The sequence below is a fragment of the Sander vitreus genome, chromosome 16 (genome assembly GCF_031162955.1).
Source record: "Sander vitreus isolate 19-12246 chromosome 16, sanVit1, whole genome shotgun sequence".
NCBI lineage: Eukaryota > Metazoa > Chordata > Actinopteri > Perciformes > Percidae > Sander > Sander vitreus.
This window is the reverse complement of record NC_135870.1, coordinates 3,563,545-3,584,214: the sequence shown is the minus strand read 5'-3', so window position 1 is coordinate 3,584,214 and position 20,670 is coordinate 3,563,545. Positions and strand designations below refer to the sequence as shown.

The 20,670-nt window shown below is 42.8% G+C and overlaps 2 protein-coding genes across 9 annotated transcripts in view; both read left to right on the top strand.

Annotated features, from left to right (window-relative positions):
• Window positions 1–10,242, top strand: part of zmiz2 (zinc finger, MIZ-type containing 2) — a 37,052-nt gene extending 26,810 nt beyond the window's left edge. For 4 of the 8 annotated variants that reach the window (XM_078271010.1, XM_078271007.1, XM_078271009.1 and 1 more), the window contains exons 13-21: window positions 763–868; window positions 1,629–1,786; window positions 2,416–2,483; window positions 2,581–2,649; window positions 3,225–3,466; window positions 4,659–4,774; window positions 5,977–6,063; window positions 6,700–6,909; window positions 9,046–10,242. In XM_078271010.1, the coding sequence (XP_078127136.1) occupies window positions 763–868; window positions 1,629–1,786; window positions 2,416–2,483; window positions 2,581–2,649; window positions 3,225–3,466; window positions 4,659–4,774; window positions 5,977–6,063; window positions 6,700–6,909; window positions 9,046–9,153 (1,164 nt within the window). In that variant the 3' untranslated portion in view covers window positions 9,154–10,242. Of the gene's footprint in view, window positions 1–762; window positions 869–1,628; window positions 1,787–2,415; window positions 2,484–2,580; window positions 2,650–3,224; window positions 3,467–4,658; window positions 4,775–5,976; window positions 6,064–6,699; window positions 6,910–7,149; window positions 7,280–9,045 lie in introns of those variants that run through there. The other 4 variants (XM_078271013.1, XM_078271012.1, XR_013503191.1 and 1 more) reach the window with 3 other exon arrangements.
• A 3,332-nt stretch (window positions 10,243–13,574) lies between these two features.
• Window positions 13,575–19,310, top strand: LOC144531502 (peptidyl-prolyl cis-trans isomerase-like). Its single transcript, XM_078271665.1, has 5 exons — window positions 13,575–13,720; window positions 15,163–15,193; window positions 17,520–17,608; window positions 17,685–17,857; window positions 18,915–19,310. The coding sequence occupies exons 1-5, from the start codon at window positions 13,652–13,654 to the stop codon at window positions 19,048–19,050; spliced, it is 498 nt and encodes a 165-aa protein (XP_078127791.1). The 5' UTR covers window positions 13,575–13,651; the 3' UTR covers window positions 19,051–19,310.
• Window positions 19,311–20,670: the final 1,360 nt, after the last annotated feature.

Below are 20,670 nucleotides of genomic sequence, written 5' to 3'. Positions count from 1 at the left end.
GTAGGGCTGGGCGATATGGAGAAAATCAGATATCACGATATTGTTGACCAAATACCTCGATATCGATCCCGCAACGATATTGTAGTGTTGACTTTTGGTGCTTTCACTAAATATTTACACAATGAGATTTTTGATAGGTAATCATCAGTAATGTGGATATAATGACTAAGTAAGTAAAGGCAAATAATAGAACAGCTACAACAGTCTGGTAAGTTCAGAAAATGACATCACTTTACTGTAATGCAGCCTTTAAAACCAGGAAAAGACAACACTTATGTCATATTATGATATCCAAACTCTAAGACGATATCTAGTCTCATATCACGATATCAATATAATATCGATATATTGCCCAGCTCTAATCTGTGGTGTCGTATTATGGTTTTCCACCTCCAAGATCAATCTCTCGTTGTCCGTGGTGTTGTAGAGGAGACATCTACTGTAATTGGGGGGTCTTTTGGTGAATTGACTGGATACTCTCGCTGTTTCACTTCCTGCCCGGCTGTCTGAACGGCTCGCGTGAAAATAGACCTGGCATTTATCTTTAGCGGAGCGCCGCTTCTGGGACGCGCCTTGACGCAGCTGGTGGAATACCAAGCATCGACTTGAATGGCAGCGTTTGCTCGCGCGGGCGATGCGCCTGGTGGAAAATAGGGGTCAGCGATCGGTTCCCACAGTCACAACACATTATATGTCTTACAATAAACAAATTGAAACCCATTTTAAACACATCTTTTTTCCCCCCCTCCTGTCTCTTTCCAGTCCCACCTGTTTGTGTTACAGTTGGTCCACCGGCCGTCGGTCCGGTCGGTCCTGCAGGGTCTGATGAAAAAGAGACTCCTGCCGGCCGAGCACTGCATCACTAAGAGTGAGTTTACATCCCGCCGGCTTTCATCTTCAAATCATTTTGGTTCACAACTGTAGCTGCTTTTTCCATTCTCAGTTTTTCATTCCATCAGTAAAGCAATCACATCACACAACGTCACGTACATGGTGCTCTTTCAAATTACAAACAATATGCTGAGACATAGGAACGCGTCCCAGGTCCAAAAAGCACAGAGAGGAAAGGCGGGAAGGAGGGAGACAGAATAAAAACACAACAGTAAGAATGATGTCTGCAGCTACAGACCTACACAAACACACACATAAGGGACCAAACAAACAAAAGACATTGGCAGAGAGAGAGAGACAGACATAAGACATTAGGGACCAAACACATGCACAAATAGAAGTAAGAAGGCTATACCACAAGTCTACAGCATGGATTTCTAGGATTCAACAATGTTGAGCCAAGTGTCCCAAGTCTTTTCTGACTAAAGCATTTTACTTTTAAAGAAGAACTTTTCAAAGAAACAAACCTTCTTTCTTCTGTGCAGGTACGTTGGAAAATAGTCACAGACAGAAATCTTTTCTTTCGACGGAAACTGAAACAAACTTAATTGTATGCATTTGCTAAAACCTTTGTGAACCAGTGGCTGATGTGAAGACCTTGCTGGCTCCGCCTCCTCCAGGCGTCTGAATCCAGAACACGCTCCGAGTTGTTCTCAGCAACACATTTACGTTGTTTCATGAAGCCGTAAAGTAACCGTGCTTTCTTTTCTTCATTGTCTTTTTTTTTTTTGTTTCAGTAAAGAGAAATTTCAGTAACGGCACCATCCCCGGGACCCCTGGCCTGAACGGAGAGGACGGCGTAGAGCAGACGGCGATCAAAGTTTCCCTTAAATGCCCGATCACGTTCAGACGAATCCAGCTGCCAGCCAGAGGGCACGACTGCAGACACATACAGGTGGGTGGGGTGGGGGGTCCGTCCCCCACTAGTTTAGATCAACAGAAGTACATTTTCAGGACAAAGCCTGACATCCGGTGCATAGGCCACACACAGGATGTCAGGCTTTGCGCCTCACCTTCCGTTCTCTGCTCTGCGTTGCGGTTCTCAAAATTCTTTTGCTACGGGAAACGATGACAGGAAACACGCTGAAAATGTCAAGTTTTGAAGAAAATTTGGAACGGGCACAAGGCAGGCCTGCTTGTGTTTTTCGGGGAATGATTGTAAAGATTTACAAAGAATACGTTTAGGGCACTTCCTCTCTAACTGGGACGTTTTGGGAGCGATTGGTGGGATCGCTGTAGACGAAGTACACACGGAGATACACTGGTAAGAGCAGATGAGGTTTAACCATGTATCAGCTCATTCAAACAGCTCACGTTACTGTATTGTATTGTGTCAACAGTTAATATGATAATGATTGATTTAAAGAAATGCAAACAACCCAGAGCGTTTTTTTTCTTCCCCCTCCTATCCCAGAATGCATCTGTGGTGTACACCGCCGCGCTGTCGAGAGAGGGTCTTACACACACATACACACCTGTACGTGCAAATGAATCCTCTCACACTGATGTCTTTTATTTTGTTAGTGTTTCGACCTGGAGTCCTATTTGCAGCTGAACTGTGAAAGAGGGACCTGGAGGTGTCCAGTGTGCAAGTACGTTCTTTTTTTTTTTTTTAGCAAGTACTTTTCTTTTTAGAATCTGATCCTGTCAGCATGGCATGTAACAGCAGTTTGTTTGTCTCGTTCACAGTAAAACCGCTTTGCTAGAAGGGCTGGAGGTGGACCAGTACATGCTGGGGATTCTCGTCTACATCCACAAGTAGGTCTTTATGTGTGGAGTATGTGTAAATAGTTGTACGTTTGTCCAAGTGAAAAACCCATCTGGCGATGAAAATCTTCAGCCTCAGGCAACTCCAACAATTCTCATTAAAGAATATCTGAAAGAAAATAAGCAAATGAAATATGAATGGAGGAAATCTGCAACTAACGATTATTTTCATTGTCGATTAATCGGTCGATTATTTTCTGGATGAATCCATAAGTTGTTTGTGGCCCTATTTTAACGATCTAAACGCACGGCGTGAAGCGCCTGGCGCAGATGCGCTTAGGGCGTGTAGGGATACACTTTTGCTAGTTTAACGGCGGGAAAAAGGGTCCGTGTGCGTGGTTCAAAAGGTGTTGTACTTAGTGTCTTCATTAATTCATAGGTGTGTTTTGGGCGTAACATGCAATCAACCAATCAGAGATCATCTCCCATTCTCTTTAAAAGCCAGGCACGTTTAGACCTTGGTCCATTTTTATTATAATGGAGGATCTGCTGAGCAGGAAGGAGAGATTTTCAGGAGAATAATGATAATAAATGTGTATATATACATCTATGTCTTCCTTTCTCAGTTCTGACTATGAGGAGATCACCATCGACCCGGTGTGCGGTTGGAGGCCGGTGCCCGTCAAACCCGACCTGCACATAAAGGAGGAGCCAGACGGTCCGGTCCTGAAGCGCTGCCGAACAGTCAGCCCGAGTCATATGGTCCTGCCTAATGTGATGGAGATGATCGCCGCTCTGGGCCCGGCGTCGTCCCCCTACCACAGTCTGACTGCAGGTGGCCGCAACACGCCCGACTACAACAGGCCAGGTACAGTAGCGCCAAGACTGAGGAGGGAAACTGTGTATGGGGGTCAGTGGGGAGGAAGTATCCCAGGGTACCCGCTGTCAGACAGCCCTCTAAGACGGGGCACTGAAGCCGTTATCTCTGCTCTCTTCAAAGCCACCAGACTCCTTTGACAAAAACAGTGATTTTACCTCACAGAACAAGGGAGTTGCTACAGTTTAAATATTTGTGCTCAGCCGGAATCTGCAAGAATATATTCCACGGATGTGCAAAGTTTCACTGTATCGGGGCGACCTCTAGCTCACCCAGTAAGAGCGTGCGCCCCATGCAGGCTGAGTCCTTTGCAGCGGCCCGGGTTCGAATCTGACATGCAGCCCTTTGCTGCGTGTCATCTCCTTTCTTTCTCTCCCCCTTTCATGTCATTCTTTCTTTTTTTTTCTTTTTTTTTTGTGTCGCCATTTATATTCAATTCAATGTTCTATTTGTTCAATAAAATAACGTTGGAAATGATTTCCTTTTGTTGGTTTTAAATTCAACCAGCAGTTTGTTGTAGTTCAGCAGAATACTGAAAGCAGTCTTTGATATCTGGGGCGCCTGGGCAGCTCACCTGGTAGAGCGCGCGCCCATATACAGAGGCTCAGTCCTCGACGCAGCGGCCACAGGTTCGTCTCCGAACCGCGGCCCTTAGCTGCATGTCATTCCCTTCTCTCTCCCCTTTCATGTCTTCAGCTGTCCTGTCATAATAAAGGCCTAAAAATGCCACACACAAAAAAAGAGTTTGATATCTGCCTATTTATGGCAAGTAATATCGTTATCGCGATATTCAACAACATTATCACATATTTTCCTCATATCGTGCAGCCCTGCTCAGGGCTATTTAAGGTATAAAAGATCTTTATAAACCTGGTGTAAGGAATGAGTCATTTTGACTGGTACAGTATGTGACCATATATAATCTATAAATACACGTACTTTTGCAAAATCACACTTTCCAGCTCAGTCAGTCAGATCATCTGCTCGTAGATGGGAAGTGACCCAGAACAATATTCCAAGACCAGTGTCCCCTTCCCCCCCCTGTATACGTCTTCTTAAACTCCACAGCTGGAAGCACTTTCCCTCCATGCTGCACTGCTCACTATTATGCAAGAGAAAACAAAAAGTCTACGCTGACCTGTGTTTAATTGGGTGTGATATGTGTTTTGTTTTGGTCCCGTAGGGAGCCAGGGATTCTCCAGCCAGGCGGGATTCACGGACTTCCCCAACACTCCTGGCACCCCGACACTCGGAGAGTATGCCTCCTCTGGACCTCCACTCCCCTATCAGTCTGAGCAGGTCAGACACCTTTAACATACATGTCTTACATAACATGAATGAGCGAAACACAAAGGAAGCGTGTTCCCTTTAATCGACGTAGCCTCTGGATCCCTGTCGTCTCTGTTCGCGTCACTCTGTGCGTTTTCCTTAACGGTCGAGTAGGCAACAACGTAACCAGAGTATAGATGGATCACGGAGCTTCCTTCACGCACAGACCCAGAGTTACAGGTATCCGTTATGACTGACTTTAAAATATATATATATTTAAGTAAAAAAAAAAAAGTCAGAATTCTGACTTTAATCACATAATTCTGAGAAAAGAAATCTGAATTCTCAGATTAAAGTCAGAATTCAATACATTTTTTCACATGTGGCCCTAATCCTCAAAGATATTCTATATCTTTCTTATTGTCAATTAATCCCATGAAAAGACAAAGAACGGCAGTATCGTATTCAAAGTCGGATTGATGTTACGCCCTTAAGCAAGGCACCGAACACCGGAGTACTGGGAGCGCTGTCCGGTGTGGCTTTCGTCTCTGATATCCCTCCGTGCATAATACATGTGCATGAAGACAGAGCACCGTCTCGACCTGGTGGCATTTGTTTGAAATGTTTGCTGCGTTTGACAAAGTGCAGTGTGAACGCAAACCAAACCAAATGGAGAATCCAACCGTGGTGCAACTTCACCGCCGAATCGCACCGCAACCTTTTTGATTGAAAGTGTTTATTTGGAATATGTGAACAGAAACGGACAAGAAATAATCATAAAAACAAAGAAAATCTAAATAAATAAATAATAAACAAACACACACACACACACACACACACAAACACACACGCTCAGGACCTATACATGCTATACACACTAATGGAGAGATGTCAGAGTGAGGGGGCTGCTCCCTGAGATGTGCGCCCCTGAGCCTCAGTGCCTTGCTCAAGGGCACTTTGGCAGTGCCCCAGGAGGTGAACTGGCACCTCTCCAGCTACCGGTCCACCCTCCATACTTTGGTCCATACGGTAACTTCAACCGGCGACCCTTGGACTCCCAACCCAACTCCCTAAGGACTGACCTACTGTCACTCAAAATATGTAATTTATTATAATAATAAATGGATTAATACTAAAGTTCACAGCAGGGATATTGTCAAAGACTTGTTGATTTGTTTACATATTGGAAAAATGTACCGAACTGTAAGTGTGAAAGCGCTGTTGGTTTCCAGTTTAGTCCCTCAGAACCTGGAGCTGTTGGGTTGCAGAGTGCGCTGCTGCATCAGTCACCAACACTGACTGTCTCGTCCTTCTGGCTTGTGAGTTGATTTAAGAGCCTTTAACTGAGGCTGAAGTAGACAGCGCTGACTGAGACCATATTTGCTCACATACCGAGCCGCTAAACCACATACCGCCTGTCGCAGGCAGCTGCTCGTGTCCTCTACTGTCACACACTTCTGTTCAGTTCAATTTTTATTCACAAAAAGTTAAAAGGCAAGTACAATCATAAGACATTATGCAGATATGTGAAATGGGACACCCTGGTAAGCTATTTGAAGCTTGTGTAAAGGGGCCCAGACACTAGTAAATAATACCCATTATAAATACAATCAGATTGTTTGGATAAAAATGAACATGTATTATAAAGTAACATTTACAACCTAGAAGGGAAAAACAACTCTGACCCCAGACATGTATTCCACCAGCCTAAGCATTGGTCTAGACTAGACGATTTCCTAGGCAGATATTGACTTGGGACTATATTGGGGCGAAGCACTGCTACTTGGGCACAGAGAAATCACGCAGCACCTGAAAAGACCACAAGGATTACACATCATGCACAGTGTTTTCAGTGAATTCAATGTGTTGGACAGAAGCGGCGTGTTATTTTAATGACCATAAAATAAAGATTGTCCTGACTGTCTTTGTGTCTCTTCCTGGTCCGTCGCCATCAGACGTCTCATTCTGGGCGGATGGAACACGGCCACAACATCCTCCAGCAGCACAGTTCAGGCGTTCACGGCAATCCGAGTCTCGGCGACGCCGGCAGCCCGCTGCCGCAGCGGAACATCAATTCCCAGAATTCCCGGCTGCAGAGCGAAGGCTCCTTCGGTCTGGGAGGCCCCGGAGCACCCGGAGGAGATGGGCCCGATCACGCACTAGATGTGAGCGGACCGACCTGTTGACTCCGTTTGTATAAGAGCACGTACTTGACTGTGTCTTGATGTCTCTGTTTGATAGTTGAGGGCACATATACTTATTGAACTGCTACAAGTGAAATGTGGGACTTGAACCTTTATTTTCCCTGCTAGAAGAATAGAAGCTAATTATCACAACTTCTTACAACTTAACTTAATACTTTTTAACATTTTGAGAAATTTGCTTATTTGCTTTTTCGCTGAGAGTTAGATGAGACGATCCATACCACCCTCATGTCCTTACGGGGATTATGAAGCTACAGCCAGCAGCGGGATAGCTTAGCTTAGCATAAAGACTGGAAACAGGGATGAAACAGCTAGCCTGGCTCTCTAAAAGGTAAAAAAAAAAAAAAGCACCTCCTGAAAGCTCACTCATTAACACGTCATACCCTGTTTGTTTGAAGGGTAACTTTGATGTTTTTTTCCCCCCCCCGGACCCTTTTTCCCCCTTATGTTTATGTTTGTAAGTGACTGATGGGAACAACGATCTTTTTGCTCCAGTATTGAGCGAGACACAAGCTGCAATATAACGTTAACGTCAATAGGGCACTTTCAGTTTCCAACAAAAATGATCTTACTCTTCAACAGAGAGGTCTTTCTCTGTAGGGAGCCTTCCCATAATGTTGTCAGAGACTTAGAATAATAATCTGAGCCTGTCAGCGGCAAAAACAGAACTTTTAGGGCCAGTTCGGACTCGCCCTATAGGATTACTCGCAGCCCAGGTTTACGGCGTTTACAGCGTTCTCGCTGAACACTGGACCAATTTCAAAGATCTTTGTTCATATTAGTCACTAAGACACAGAAACATGGGGAAATAGGGTCCAGGTTGAAAAAAACAACAACCAAAATCACCCTTTAATCTGTACAAAAGTGTAAAAATGGTGGCTGGGTTGGCTCAGTGGGTAGAGCAGGCACACATATACATAGAGGTTTATGCCTCGACGCAGAGGTCCAGGGTTCGAGTCCGACCTGTGACCATTTCCTGCATGTCTTCCCCCTCTCTCCTCTTTCTCACCTAGCTGTCCTGTCCTTTAAAAGCGGAAAAGCCCAAAACAATCGTCTTGAAAAAGTGTAAAAATGACAATTAGTCGTTTTATGCGGCATACTGTAGCAGAATATTTCTTAACCAGGAGCAGTAACTTCAGAGGTGAGAACAAAACCTCCTGAGACATATTTCAGAATGATTGTAAAAAAATACCACTGCTCATGAATGTTATCTGAAGCCCTACGTATCATTTAGAATAGTTTTTTTTTTTCCTTGCCTTGACTCTCCGTGCATCTTCATTGTCCGCGCTTAACCTCGTCTCCAGTTTTTCTTTTGTACGGAAGACAATTAAGACCAAAAAAATGCATTTGAGTTCTGAGTTTAAAGTCAGAATTCTGACTTTATTCTCAGAATAAACGTGGCCTTAATCCTTATTTCCGTACTTTTGTTTTTCATTTCAGCTAATTTCCCTTTTAATAACGGAGACATTACAGTTCAAACAAAAAACATATATTTTTTTCAAGTCATGTTTTTTGCAGAAAAACATACCACGAGTAACATTGGAGGTTTTGTTGTTAACAATGAACATCTCTGATTGGCTATTCTGCACTGAGCAGTTGGTCTTTAAGGTTGCCTTTATACTTCCCTGTAAGGAGACCCTGACCTCCACTATTTCTCTCTAATGTAACAGTTTTATATCTCGACTTTAATTTTGGTAGAGCTGCAAAGATGAATCAATTAGTTGTCAACTTTTAAACAAATCGCCAAGTATTTAGATAATCAATGAATAGGTTTGAGTCATTTTTTTGTTGTTTGAAAAAAAGTAAAACTTCTCTGATTCCAGCTTGTTAGATGTGAACATGTTCTAGTTTCTCCTCTCCTCTGTGACAGTAAACTGAATATCTTTGAGTTGGGGACAAAACAAGACATTTGAGGACGTCATCTTGGGCTTTTTGGGGAAACGCTGATCAACATTTTTAACCTTTTTCTGACCAAAACAACTAATCCATTCATCCAGAAAAAGAATCGACAGATTACATGACAGTGAATATAATCAGTAGGTGCAGCCCTACAGTTTGGTGTTGAATTTAATTTTGAATTCTCTGTCTGTCGTTAAGCTTCTTCCTGAGCTGACCAACCCGGACGAGCTGCTGTCCTACCTGGGCCCCCCCGACCTGCCCAACAACAGCAGCGATGACCTGCTGTCTCTGTTCGAGAACAACTGACCGCCTTCACGTTGTCACGCCAGTCCTCTTCCAGCCTCTGCTTCTCTTTCTCCGTTTGCTGTAGCCCCGCCCTCATTGGTCCAAGAAAGTGTGTGTGTGTGTGTGTGTGTGTGTGCGCGCAAATGTGTGTGTGTGTGCGTCAATAGGCGTGTGTTTTTGTGTATCTTTTCTTTGCTGTACTTTGAAATTGACTGACTGCGGTCTACAGGAAGCGGAGGGGACACTGTCCATCATAAAGAATATCACAGCACTGACTCTGCAGACCAGCATTTTAAACTATAGCACAAATTGCAAGCTGAAGGTTTTAAATATAAAGTATTTAATTTATGTTTTTAGTTCATGGAAGCTGGGATGTGTTAATGAGGAGTTAATGGACACATGATACAGTGGTTCCCAAACTTTTTCTTTCTGCCGGGGCGCCCTTTTTGCACGCACGCACATTCCTTGTAGATTACTTTGTAACGCAAACGCTGTATTTCTACCGTTTACCTCGAGATCGCTGCAACGAAATATAAAACTATTATCAATGTGAGTCAGTTCCCATAGTTGTAAAATCTTTTCTCGTAATATTTTAAACTGCTGTATTCCCCCCCAATCCCACACACACACCTACACCCCACCGCTTACGTTACCTTTCAGTTTGGGAACCACCGCACTAAAGGTTAAAGCTGAGGACGTTCAGTATTTTTCTTGTTGTCAACAAACCCCACGAAAAGAGCACACGCAACAAAACGAGACGCGCCAGTGTCGAAACCAAACGCCGTCGTATCCGGGGTTCGTGACGTCATCCAGAGGCGCACACAGCACGGTGAATTTCACCGCCTTCTCCAGGAAGTGCGTCTGGATGACTGCCGCTTTCGGCGCTACTTGAGGTACAGATTTATCTGGGATTTAAAGTGCAAAATGATGCCGAAATAACCACGTAATGACGCCGATTTGTAAAAAGTCTGAATTCGTGCTTTGTCGGGTCCGTCCACAAGACGACAAGTAAACAACTTTTGAAATGCCTCGTTTCTGGATGGAGTTTGGATCGATCAGGGTCATGCTGTGCAGGAGAATCTCAACGCTGATAGGCAAGGCAGCTTCATTTATATAGCACAGTTTCAGCAACGATGCCGTTAAAAAACATTTGCTGAAGAGAATATTAAAATAGAATAAGACGGGTATGAAATACAAGAATAAAAGTAGCAGTGCAGTGTAAGAAATGAACAATTACTTTAAAAAACTTCACGTTTTGCGTCGACGTTATATCTAATCGCACTGCACAAAAAGTTCGCTTCACGTTCGTACTTTCAGACTCCCTTACCGTAGTCTTTATCGACGACGTTTCGTTTACGGGATTGTTCAGGTGCTGTCGGAAATTCTGCCGGATGTCCGTTACCCTCCTCTGATTTCTGAGGACTATGGATAACTGCTCCTCAGATCTCTGCAGGCTAGTTAAACAATCTGAGTTTTCTGTCGCACGACTAAAAGAACTTTTGAACGTACACACGTTCCCCCAAAACAAGTTATTTCCCGAGGCTGTTTAGCAGAGGCACCATTGCTCTGTCCGGAGCTTAGCGCCGCCCGTGTCGATTGTGATTGGTTTAAAGAAACGCCAATAAACCAGAGCACGTTTTTCTCCCATCCCAGAATGCTGCGTGGACTAGCCAGACCCTCCTCCGCCGCGTAACTGTCTCAGCCCAAACCCTCTGGATCCTACTGAAGACGTACATTTTTGAAAACGGGTCAAGAGTTTATATTTAAGTTATAATGAATACTTTTCCTAAAACAGCTGGTCGATAGTTTTGTATCAAAGAAACGGGAGGAAATAGTGCACTATTTTCAGCGGCGGATTAATCCACCTTTGTGAGTATTCGTGGCAGCAGGACTGTGTGTGTGTGTGTGTGTGTGTGTGTGTGTGTGTGTGTGTTTGTGGGCTTTATTGACAAAAAGAACCTAGACTATCACCAGCTTCAACCTTAATACGTAAGGATGTAAGATAAGGGCAGCGGTTACTATTTTGTTTCTGTGATCAGTCAGATGTCGGAGTAAAAGAGTGACGACCTCGCGAAAAAAGGAAAAAAATATGAAGGCTGGGGCCCAGATGTACGATAGACTTAAATACATGAAGTTTGAGCTGAGGTTCATTGTATCTCTGACATCCTTCAGCACTGTGAAATATATATATATATATATATATATATATATATATATATATATATATATATATATATATATATATATATATATATATATAAAACTCCCATCTTTTCCTCCATTCGGTTTCACCTTCTTTCGAAGGTTATTTTCAAGCATACTGTAAATGAGTACAGCTGTGTGTCGTGGCATTTTCTGCCATTTGAAAGCTACTAGTATGTTTTTAAAATCGTTTGACATGTATAACCCATCATGACGCGGGTTTGTGTACTGTATAATCAGCTGTTTTCATTAGAGAACGTGTGTGTATCAAATTAATTGTTAACCATGGTAATTTAAATGTTATTTAGTTGGATAATGGATCATTTGTTGGCACTGTATACATAATGTATGTTAGGAAAAAAAGTATAAAGCAATTGTAAAAAGGTCATGCATGCATGTATGACAGAAAACAGTCAGCGGACATTGAGCAATGCAGTTAAAGATGCAGAGGAAATTATTCTTAATACCACTTTGTAAAGCTGACGGGTTTTTTTCTATGAATGAGTTCACCCTTCGTGGTCCAACAAGGCAACAAGAAATACTGTTCTCCGCCAATTGAGCAACACAATAATGTTATATTTGGAAATGATGGACTATTTAAGTGCAAATTTGCTAGATACAAAGGTTTTTTAATATGTAAACTATTCCACATATTTTGTAAAACATTGTAATTGCCATTATTTTCTATTTATTTTTTAATCATAATCGTCATTGTACCTACAGTTACCTTCCTTGTCCCTTTCCTGAATCTCAGAATTAAAAATCACTTTATTTGACACACTTGTCTTCGGAGGCTCTGGTATTTAAAGTTCAACATTCAATTTCATAGTTATGTATTTCATTTTGCAGCCATTGGGTGGCCATGAATGGCCATAAATGTTGCAGGTTCTTGTACTTTCGTATTTCCATTTTCTGCTACTTAATACAACACTACTGATACTTGAGAGGGAAATATTGCACATTTTACTGTTCTACATTTATCAGCTGTGGTTTCTATTTTCTTTACAGATGATATTTTACATTAAAAACTATCTTTTAACTACTTCAAATAGAATCAGATATCAGAGGAGACATTTTACTGCACAATGAGTACTTTTAATGCTGATACTTTACACTTTGCTGATTTTACTGCTACTTAAGCAGGATTTTGAATGCAGAATGTCTTCTAATGGAGAATTTCTACATTTTACTTAAAGGGATAGTTTGTATTTTTTTAAGTGAAGTTGTATGGGGTACTTATCCATAGTCAGTTGAGTGTACGTTATATTTAGAATATTTTCACGGCGGGGCTTCACCATCAGACAGCCCTGTTAACGTGTATGTGAAGGTAACCGAAGCTGTTATCTCTGCTCTCTTCAAAGCCACCAAACTCCTTTGACAAAAACAGTCATTTAACCTCGCAGATCAAGACCATCGCTTAGTTTGTTCGTGTTATGGACATTTTTGACTTGTCATAGTAGGAAAAGCACAGCTGAAATTGATAACCTTAACGATGGCTCAGTTCCATCAAGTGTCCCAGTGAGCTATTTCAGTGAGTCAGCATGAACAATACCAGGGCCTCTCCTAAGTGGAACGCAGCCATCATTAATGGGTTTGAATACACCTGTGCTTTTCCTACTGTGACACGTCAACAGGTCTGCCGTGAAAAAGGTCTATTATGATGATAAAAGACTGTCCGACAGCAAGATAAAGCGGTGAAAATATTGTAAATGTAGCATACATATACGTATAGGCTACATAGTGTGTTTTAGGCATAGTTTAGGTGTCTAAAATGCGACATACGTGTGTAGACAGGCGGTCCACTTTTTGTTTCTATGGTTACACCACTGAAGTAGGCTACAGTAACTTAGTAAAATGTAGCCTATGCTACTAGTTCGCCTTCTTTTTTAAGACCGTGTAGGTGCGTGTTTACAGATATTTCCAGATGAAGTCAACTATCTACCTCAGTTTTTTCCAAACTGACGCCAGCATTGAATTTTGGGTGAGTTGAATCTTTCCTTTTTTTATACACGGGTGCAAAGTTCAAGTTGCTGATTTTTCACGACAGAAGCTCTCTTTTGTGGTCACTGACTGGCTGCAGTTGCCGTGGAGACGCCTCACCAACTGACAGCGCTCTGCGTTTAACCCCCGCCCTTCTCCATTCCTATTGGCCCATTCTGGAGCCTTTCAGAAGGACGTGGCTGTGATTGGCCCTCGGCAGACTTTACTTCATCGGTGCGCACAGACCCAAACAGATCCAGTGTCTCTGACGCGTTGTCAGGAATTCATACAAAGTGCGTATTTCCATCATACCCATATCACAGGCAGGTCTATCAACATGGGAAACCCCAAAGTTTTCTTTGACATCACCATTGATGGAGCTAACGCTGGCAGGATTATAATGGAGGTAAGAAAAACAGACTATTTACTTGACATTTGTCACTGTTTTGTATTTATTATTAAGGCGGCAGGAATATCTTTTACATCCATCTGTATGATTTACAGAAGGCCTGGAGCTCTGACAGACATGTTGCAGTGCGTCAAACTCCTCTCATGCAGCTTTTAGGCTTCCATTTTAGTAGTTTTTTTTGCATATATTATATATTTGTATTATCCTGATATGGTATAATGAATTGTTTAAATACAGATAACCGCGTTTAAATCATAAACAAATCCTCCAGAGAGATCATATCCGGATGGAAACGCCCAGCAGCAGCAGCAGCAGCAGCAGCAGCACAGCTGGTAATAACAAACGCTGCAGTTAAGATGGGCAGGTCAGGCTGTAAACCACTGGAGATGAATCTTATCTGATCGTCTTCTGAACACTATAGAGTTGCAATTATTGGTCGAGTTAATCGATTAGTCAGTGGACAGAAAATCAACCATTTTGACAATCAATTAATCGTTCATAATTAGGGCAAAAATGCCCAACAAACTCTGTTTTCAGCTTCTCAAATGCCATCATTTCTTGCTTTATTTAGTTATATATATGATGGTTGACTTAATATATTTGGGTTTTGGACTGCTGGTTGGACAAAAAAAGGCATTTTGAATAGGGATGCACCGATCCGACTTTTTCAGTCCCGATACCAATACCTGGGGTTTGTGTATCTGTCGATACCGGTACCGATCCGATACCGTTTAATTAATAATACACTGTATACCTTCCACCTCATACCTTCCTTCCACCATGTGGAAGAGACTAAAGGCACCAGACTTTCCTAACTAAACATTACTTTCCTAACAAAGACAAAATAACATAGATGGAATGTATTGAATTCTTATTAATTTGTACACTCAACTCTTCCAGCATGCGACACGTGTGCGACAGAGGGGAAAAAAACTAACAAAACTGGATCTGCCCGTGGATCTGTTCATTTTTCCGATCCCCGATCCAGCTATTTTTGTCAATATCAGGACCGATATCCGATCTTAATATCGGATCGGTGTACCCCTAGTTTTGAATGTCATATTTGGATTTTTCTTATTAAATTACAATGTTCAATGTTTTTTTTTTTTTTTTAGTTTACAGACAAACCGATTCATCGAGATAACAATTTTGCTATTTATCAATAATGAAAATGAAGTTGCAGACCTAAACGCAATATAGTGTTTGGGCTTTAGGCCTATAATCGTGCTTAGTTTTATAAACTAAGATGTTAATAAAAAAGGCATTTGTTGCTGGTATTTTCAGACATTTTGAGTCTTCTTCCAAAGGTTTAGCATTCTAGTTTATAGTGTATTTTACATTCTCTGTGTATGCTTTATGTGTCAAACTGCCCCCCTCCCCCCCCTCCACCCACTTCTGCTGTTTATTGGTCACTGATTGAAACGTCTTGTGTTTTGCAGCTCCGGGCTGATGTGGTCCCAAAGACTGCAGGTATGTAAGACTTACTAAAAAAGGAGAACACTTTGTAAGTCCACTGTACAGAGCTGCTGGTCTGTTTTTATTACCCCCCACACACCTAAAATGCATTCACGTTTGGTTGGGGAAAATACGCGTCCCCATTAATCCTCCGCTGAGAGTTTATTCTGAATATGGGTCGAGGCTGCGGGTGATTCAGAGTGTGAAAGCATTGCACAAAGAGCCTGCCTTTTGCAGAGCTGAATGTGAGTGTAAACAGTGAGACGCTGCTGTGATTAATGAGAGGGAAATATATATTGGTTGTTCTTTCCCACAACCTTAATGCAACTCCCAACGAGAAAAGCTGCATGATACATTGCTGACTTTTGTCCCCCATAGCCATTGTTAGTTATATATGACCTCCTTTATACTCTGTGGATGCAGAACAAGTGTCCTATATTCTTCCTTTGTGCATAGAGTACATACTGTTTCTGCTTTTTCTGCACTTGTCGTATTCTCTAAAAGCACGGCCGATGGCCAGATACGACCCATGAGACAGTTTTTATAAAGCCCCACACGTGTTCTGTAGTATTTAAACTCCTTTCTGATTCTGGTATTTAGTATAATAATCTGTGCGGAGGAGTGTCAGTGTGGATCTGCTGTGGCAGGAAGCTTTGGACAGGAGTCAGACTGTCATCACAGCTAAGGTGCTAGTCTATTAGGGCTTTGACTTTTGCCCAAAAAGTTCGTTTGTATATTAATATTCGAATGTATTTGAATATTTATTAATAATATTTTGACCATTCAATGCCTTCAGTAAGACCTATATTGGTATCAAACTTAAGTTGTATATGTTCTGTCCACCAGAGGGCAGTGTATCAGTCAATGTCAATAGGCAGGCAATGATGGTTCCAGAAGAAAAACACACTGTCACGACATTAAAAGTCAGACTCTGGATTAAAATCTTCGCAAACGAACCGTGTCAGCAAATCTGTCGCTCTATTTTGACGGGCACAGGGGAGGCCTCGTGAAGGCCTGCCTCGCCCCCGATCCCTCCTCCGCTCCTCCTCTTCCAGCTTGCCAGGATGTAGTGTTGACAGGTGGGCTCTCAAGTTGCTGGTCGTCGTGTGGTATGCGAGTTTGGTCCTACATATTTTACATATCGCTTTGTCCTTACTCTGGATTTTTCCCTGTTTTTCTTTGGGAACCCAAATTGGCGCCACACGTTGCTTTTCAAATTGTCAGGAGTGTAGATTTCGAACTCCTCGTCAGGCGTGGTTGTTGTAGGCGTTGGCGCCGCCATTGTTTTGGTATACAAAATGGGCGCGAACCAGGACGCTAACGTCACCTACAGGAGCACAGATGACCAATAATAGCCTTGCTAATGAGCTCGCGATTCACAACTTCACCAGAGGCCTGTACTACGAAGCGAGATTTGGCGTTAACGAGCTAACTTCAGGTTCGACCCAGGGTTTTCTGTACCACGACGGTGGATTAGTTGTTACCGGGTTCAATCGCCGTGGTAACTCATGCTGAACACCTAACCTGGTCGGGAGCAGGTTATGTTGGAGATTAGAGATCAACCGGTATAAAAGCACCGCCTACTGACCAATCAATGCTCGATTGATAACGGAAGTTCAGAGTCAAAGCCCTATAGTCTGTATCTACGACCATCCATTTCTGGGAGTGCCGCCGTAAATTCTACCAAATGTCCCTCATTTAGCCCAGATGTCCGTCCCCTTCCTCTGTCTTTGTGTTGGCGTTCTAACCTCCGGTGGATTTGTGAGGACTATGGTTAACTGCTCCTCAGATCTCTGCAGGGTAAATCCAGACAGCTAGCTAGACTATCTTACCAATCTGAGTTTCCTGTTGCACGACTAAAACAACCTTTGAACGTACACATGTTCCACCAAAACAAGTTCCTTCCTGAGACTATTTTGCAGAGGCACCGTGGCTCCGTCCGGTGCTTAGCGCTGGAGATTAAACAACGTGCAAAGATCCAGGACTTAGCCAAAAAATTTTAACATCAACAACTTCTCAGTCCCTCCCGCTTTTCTGCTAAAGCCCAAAACGGTCTCCTAAGCCCCTCCCCCCACAAGGGAGAATGAATGCGTGTGCATGAGCAGTGATTGACACGCAGTTAGACAACCCCCCCCGGCCCTGATTGGTGCATCTGAACAGGGAGCGGTGGATTTTTGCAAATCTCACTACAGGCTGTAGGTGGAGCCAGAGATTACCTGCTACATGTAGTTCTACTGGAACATAGGGTCAGTTTCAGCAAATATGACAGAAAGGTAGTTTTATAAGTCTTACCTACTGCACTTAAGTATTTTAATGAAGTGCCATTGTCTTTATTCAACAGAAAATTTCCGTGCTTTGTGCACCGGGGAGAAGGGTTTTGGCTACAAGGGCTCCACGTTCCACCGTCTCATCCCTAAATTCATGTGCCAGGTACAGTGAAGACAAGGAACTAGATCTTTGTAATGGCTGTGGCCACCAATACCGAGTTAACCTTTCCTTTTTTCAGGGCGGGGACTTCACCAATCACAATGGAACTGGAGGCAAATCCATCTACGGGGAGAAGTTTGCTGATGAGAACTTCCAGCTGAAGCACACAGGCCCGGGCATCCTGTCCATGGCTAATGCCGGGGCCAACACCAACGGATCCCAGTTCTTCCTCTGCACAGAAAAAACTGACTGGTGAGCTCCACTTACAAAACAAACTTTACTCCCTATTCGTCACATACACACAGTACAATGCAGTGAAGTTCTATTACTGCATTTAACCCATCCTAAATATTAGGAGCAGTGGACAGCTATACATACAGGGTCCGGGGAGCAACTTGGGATTCACTGTCTTGCTCAGGAACACTTAGGGCTCCTGCACACTCCCTGCGTGACACGTACGTCTCAGGCCGCGCCGAAAACGCCTGCATGCTAGAAATGGGACAGACGCCTATTTTTCAGCGGAAGGGTTTCCAGGCAAAATAGAATACAAAAAGATGTTTATATGTTATTTTGACACAAATATATTTCATAAGTGACATTTTGATGTTTGAAAGTCTCTAGGTTTTGTCATAAATGCAGATATAAATGTCATTTTTTTAAAAACTGCCGACGTTGTCTTTGCTGTTATCAAATCAGTATATATTTATGTTTAACATGAAGTATACTACTGCTTGAGTGCATACAGTACATGTGTACAGACAGGGCTAGCAGCAGCAGTGCTGCGTCAGACATGTTTCTGGTGTGCAAAGACATAGAAAACGCCACGCAACAGAAACTCCACGCTCACGCCACGCCACGCAGCCAGTGTGCAGGAGCCCTTAGACATGTGGCCGGAGGAGCCTGGGTTTGAGTCGCTAACCTTGTGGTTTCTACCCTCCGAGCCACAAGCCACCTTTGACCCACGGGCTGCTGCATTCTGGTTTGATTAGTCTGGATCAACGCAAGAACATTTCCAGGATAAAGCCTGATGTCCTACAACGTGCGTTTTCTTTTGCGGGGTGCAAATGTTCCGCCAAAAGAGTTCCTTCCCGAGACTATTTAGCAGAGCCACCGTCGCTGCGTCAGGAGCTTAGCGCCGCCCAAGACCATTGTGATTGGTGTAAAGAAACGCCAATAAACCAGAGCACGTTTTTCTCCCAGTCAGACTTTACTCCACAGTGCTGTGGAGATGGAGCTGGCAATGCGAGACTTTAACAAACGGTCTTGAGATGTTGGTCTCTCACACTAACCGACTTTCTCTCCCCTCCAGGCTGAACGGTAAGCACGTGGTGTTTGGCTGTGTTGTGGAGGGCATTGATGTTGTCAAGGCGATGGAGAAGCAAGGCACGAAGAGCGGCACTCCTAAAGCCAAGGTTGTCATCGCCGACTGTGGGGAATTAAACTAGCGCGACGAGGCTCCTTCAGTTCGGATGTATCCTCTATCGTCCACAGCCCAGTTAATCTCTGAGATATTTGTGTATATCTGCTTCATCCGTAGAGAAACGCCCAGTTAACCACCTTTCTCCTCGGAAAATGTCCGTCCCCTGGGTTGATATTCGTTGTGTAATATTTTGTACCTTCTAATTTGTTCCTTGAGGACCACGTTTGTTAACAAAATCTGAATAAAATGATCTCGATGTTGTAAATAAAACAACTTGAAAGCTTACTTTGTGTATGTCCTCATTGATGAATACAAGTTTTATATTGAATTATTCTTTCAACCAAATAAAAAAATAAAAAAAAGTAACGTGGATGGTTCCCTACAAAGCTCTTCACAAGTAAAATAAATGATCAGTTCACTACTTTCATTGAGTCTGGGTGTTTTATTCAGTTTTATAGCATTTGAAAAAAATAATAATAAAAGAACGTTTGACAAAAATGTTGGGAAAAGCTCCAAAAACATGGGGGGGGAAAACTTTAAAAAGGCACAGAAGAAGTCGACAAAAACCACGGGAAAAGCCACAAAAGTGTTGGAAAAAGACGACCCAAACGTAGACCTAGAAAAACTAAGTTGCATTGTCGAAGGAAGACAACACAAGGGTTAATGAATCACGTTAGAGTCTAATTATTGCCAGTGGGAACCAAACAAGTGAAGGTGCTCTGAAGATAAGATTATTGCAGTTGACACATTTCACCACTAGATGTCATTGCAAGTTTAACTGGTGATTACATCTAATCTAAAAGATACTAAAACATCATGAAAATAATTTGGGAGGAGTTAAAGTGTATAAAAGGTGCTTTTTCATATATTCATATATAAGTGCAGTGCCCGGGCTAATTGCTTGGCCTGGGGAATTGCTGCTTGCAGCTTTCTCCAGAACCATTCTACTCCGAAATAACTTACAGAGGAACCCTAAGACACTTAATATGCAACTGTAACACCATACTACTGACTGCTACAGAGGGAAACATTGGACTGCTCCATTTACCTGACAGAGGACGTTGCAGATTCAGATTCTAAAAAAATATACTAGTTAAAATATGATGCATTAAACTATCCAGCATTACCCTTGAAAATCTCCACCTTAAAGTACATTGCCCTAATAATGCCTCTCTGTTTACTTTAACTAAACATTTGAAAGCATAACTTGTTTTAAGGGGATGGAAGAGTGAAGGGGTGCCGTCAATCCAGGAGTGGGCTCGTGAGACGGGCGGCGTTTGAAAAGATGTCATAGACACGGTTTGCCAGATTGGATGTCTGTACTAGAAAATGGGGAAAGTACCAGAGCTTTCTGGAGGACTCCTAAGAAGCTTTGTGCTGGGGAGAGACGTGTATGATGGGCCATTTAGTTATTTTGTATTTTGTTAAAAAATGAAAGCAGAACTTGTACTGTGCGGTCACAGGCAGTTTTACCATACTACATGAAGCGCTACGTGAGTGTGTTTTTTGGTCATTTGTTTTTTATAAAACTCAACCTGCCAACCAACACATGTTGCAGCCCCGTTCAATCAGGCGCGGTTCAGCTGCGGCTCATCTAGAGATCTGGCATGTCCCCCTTTTTTTTTTTCTTGTGTAGGAGTCACAC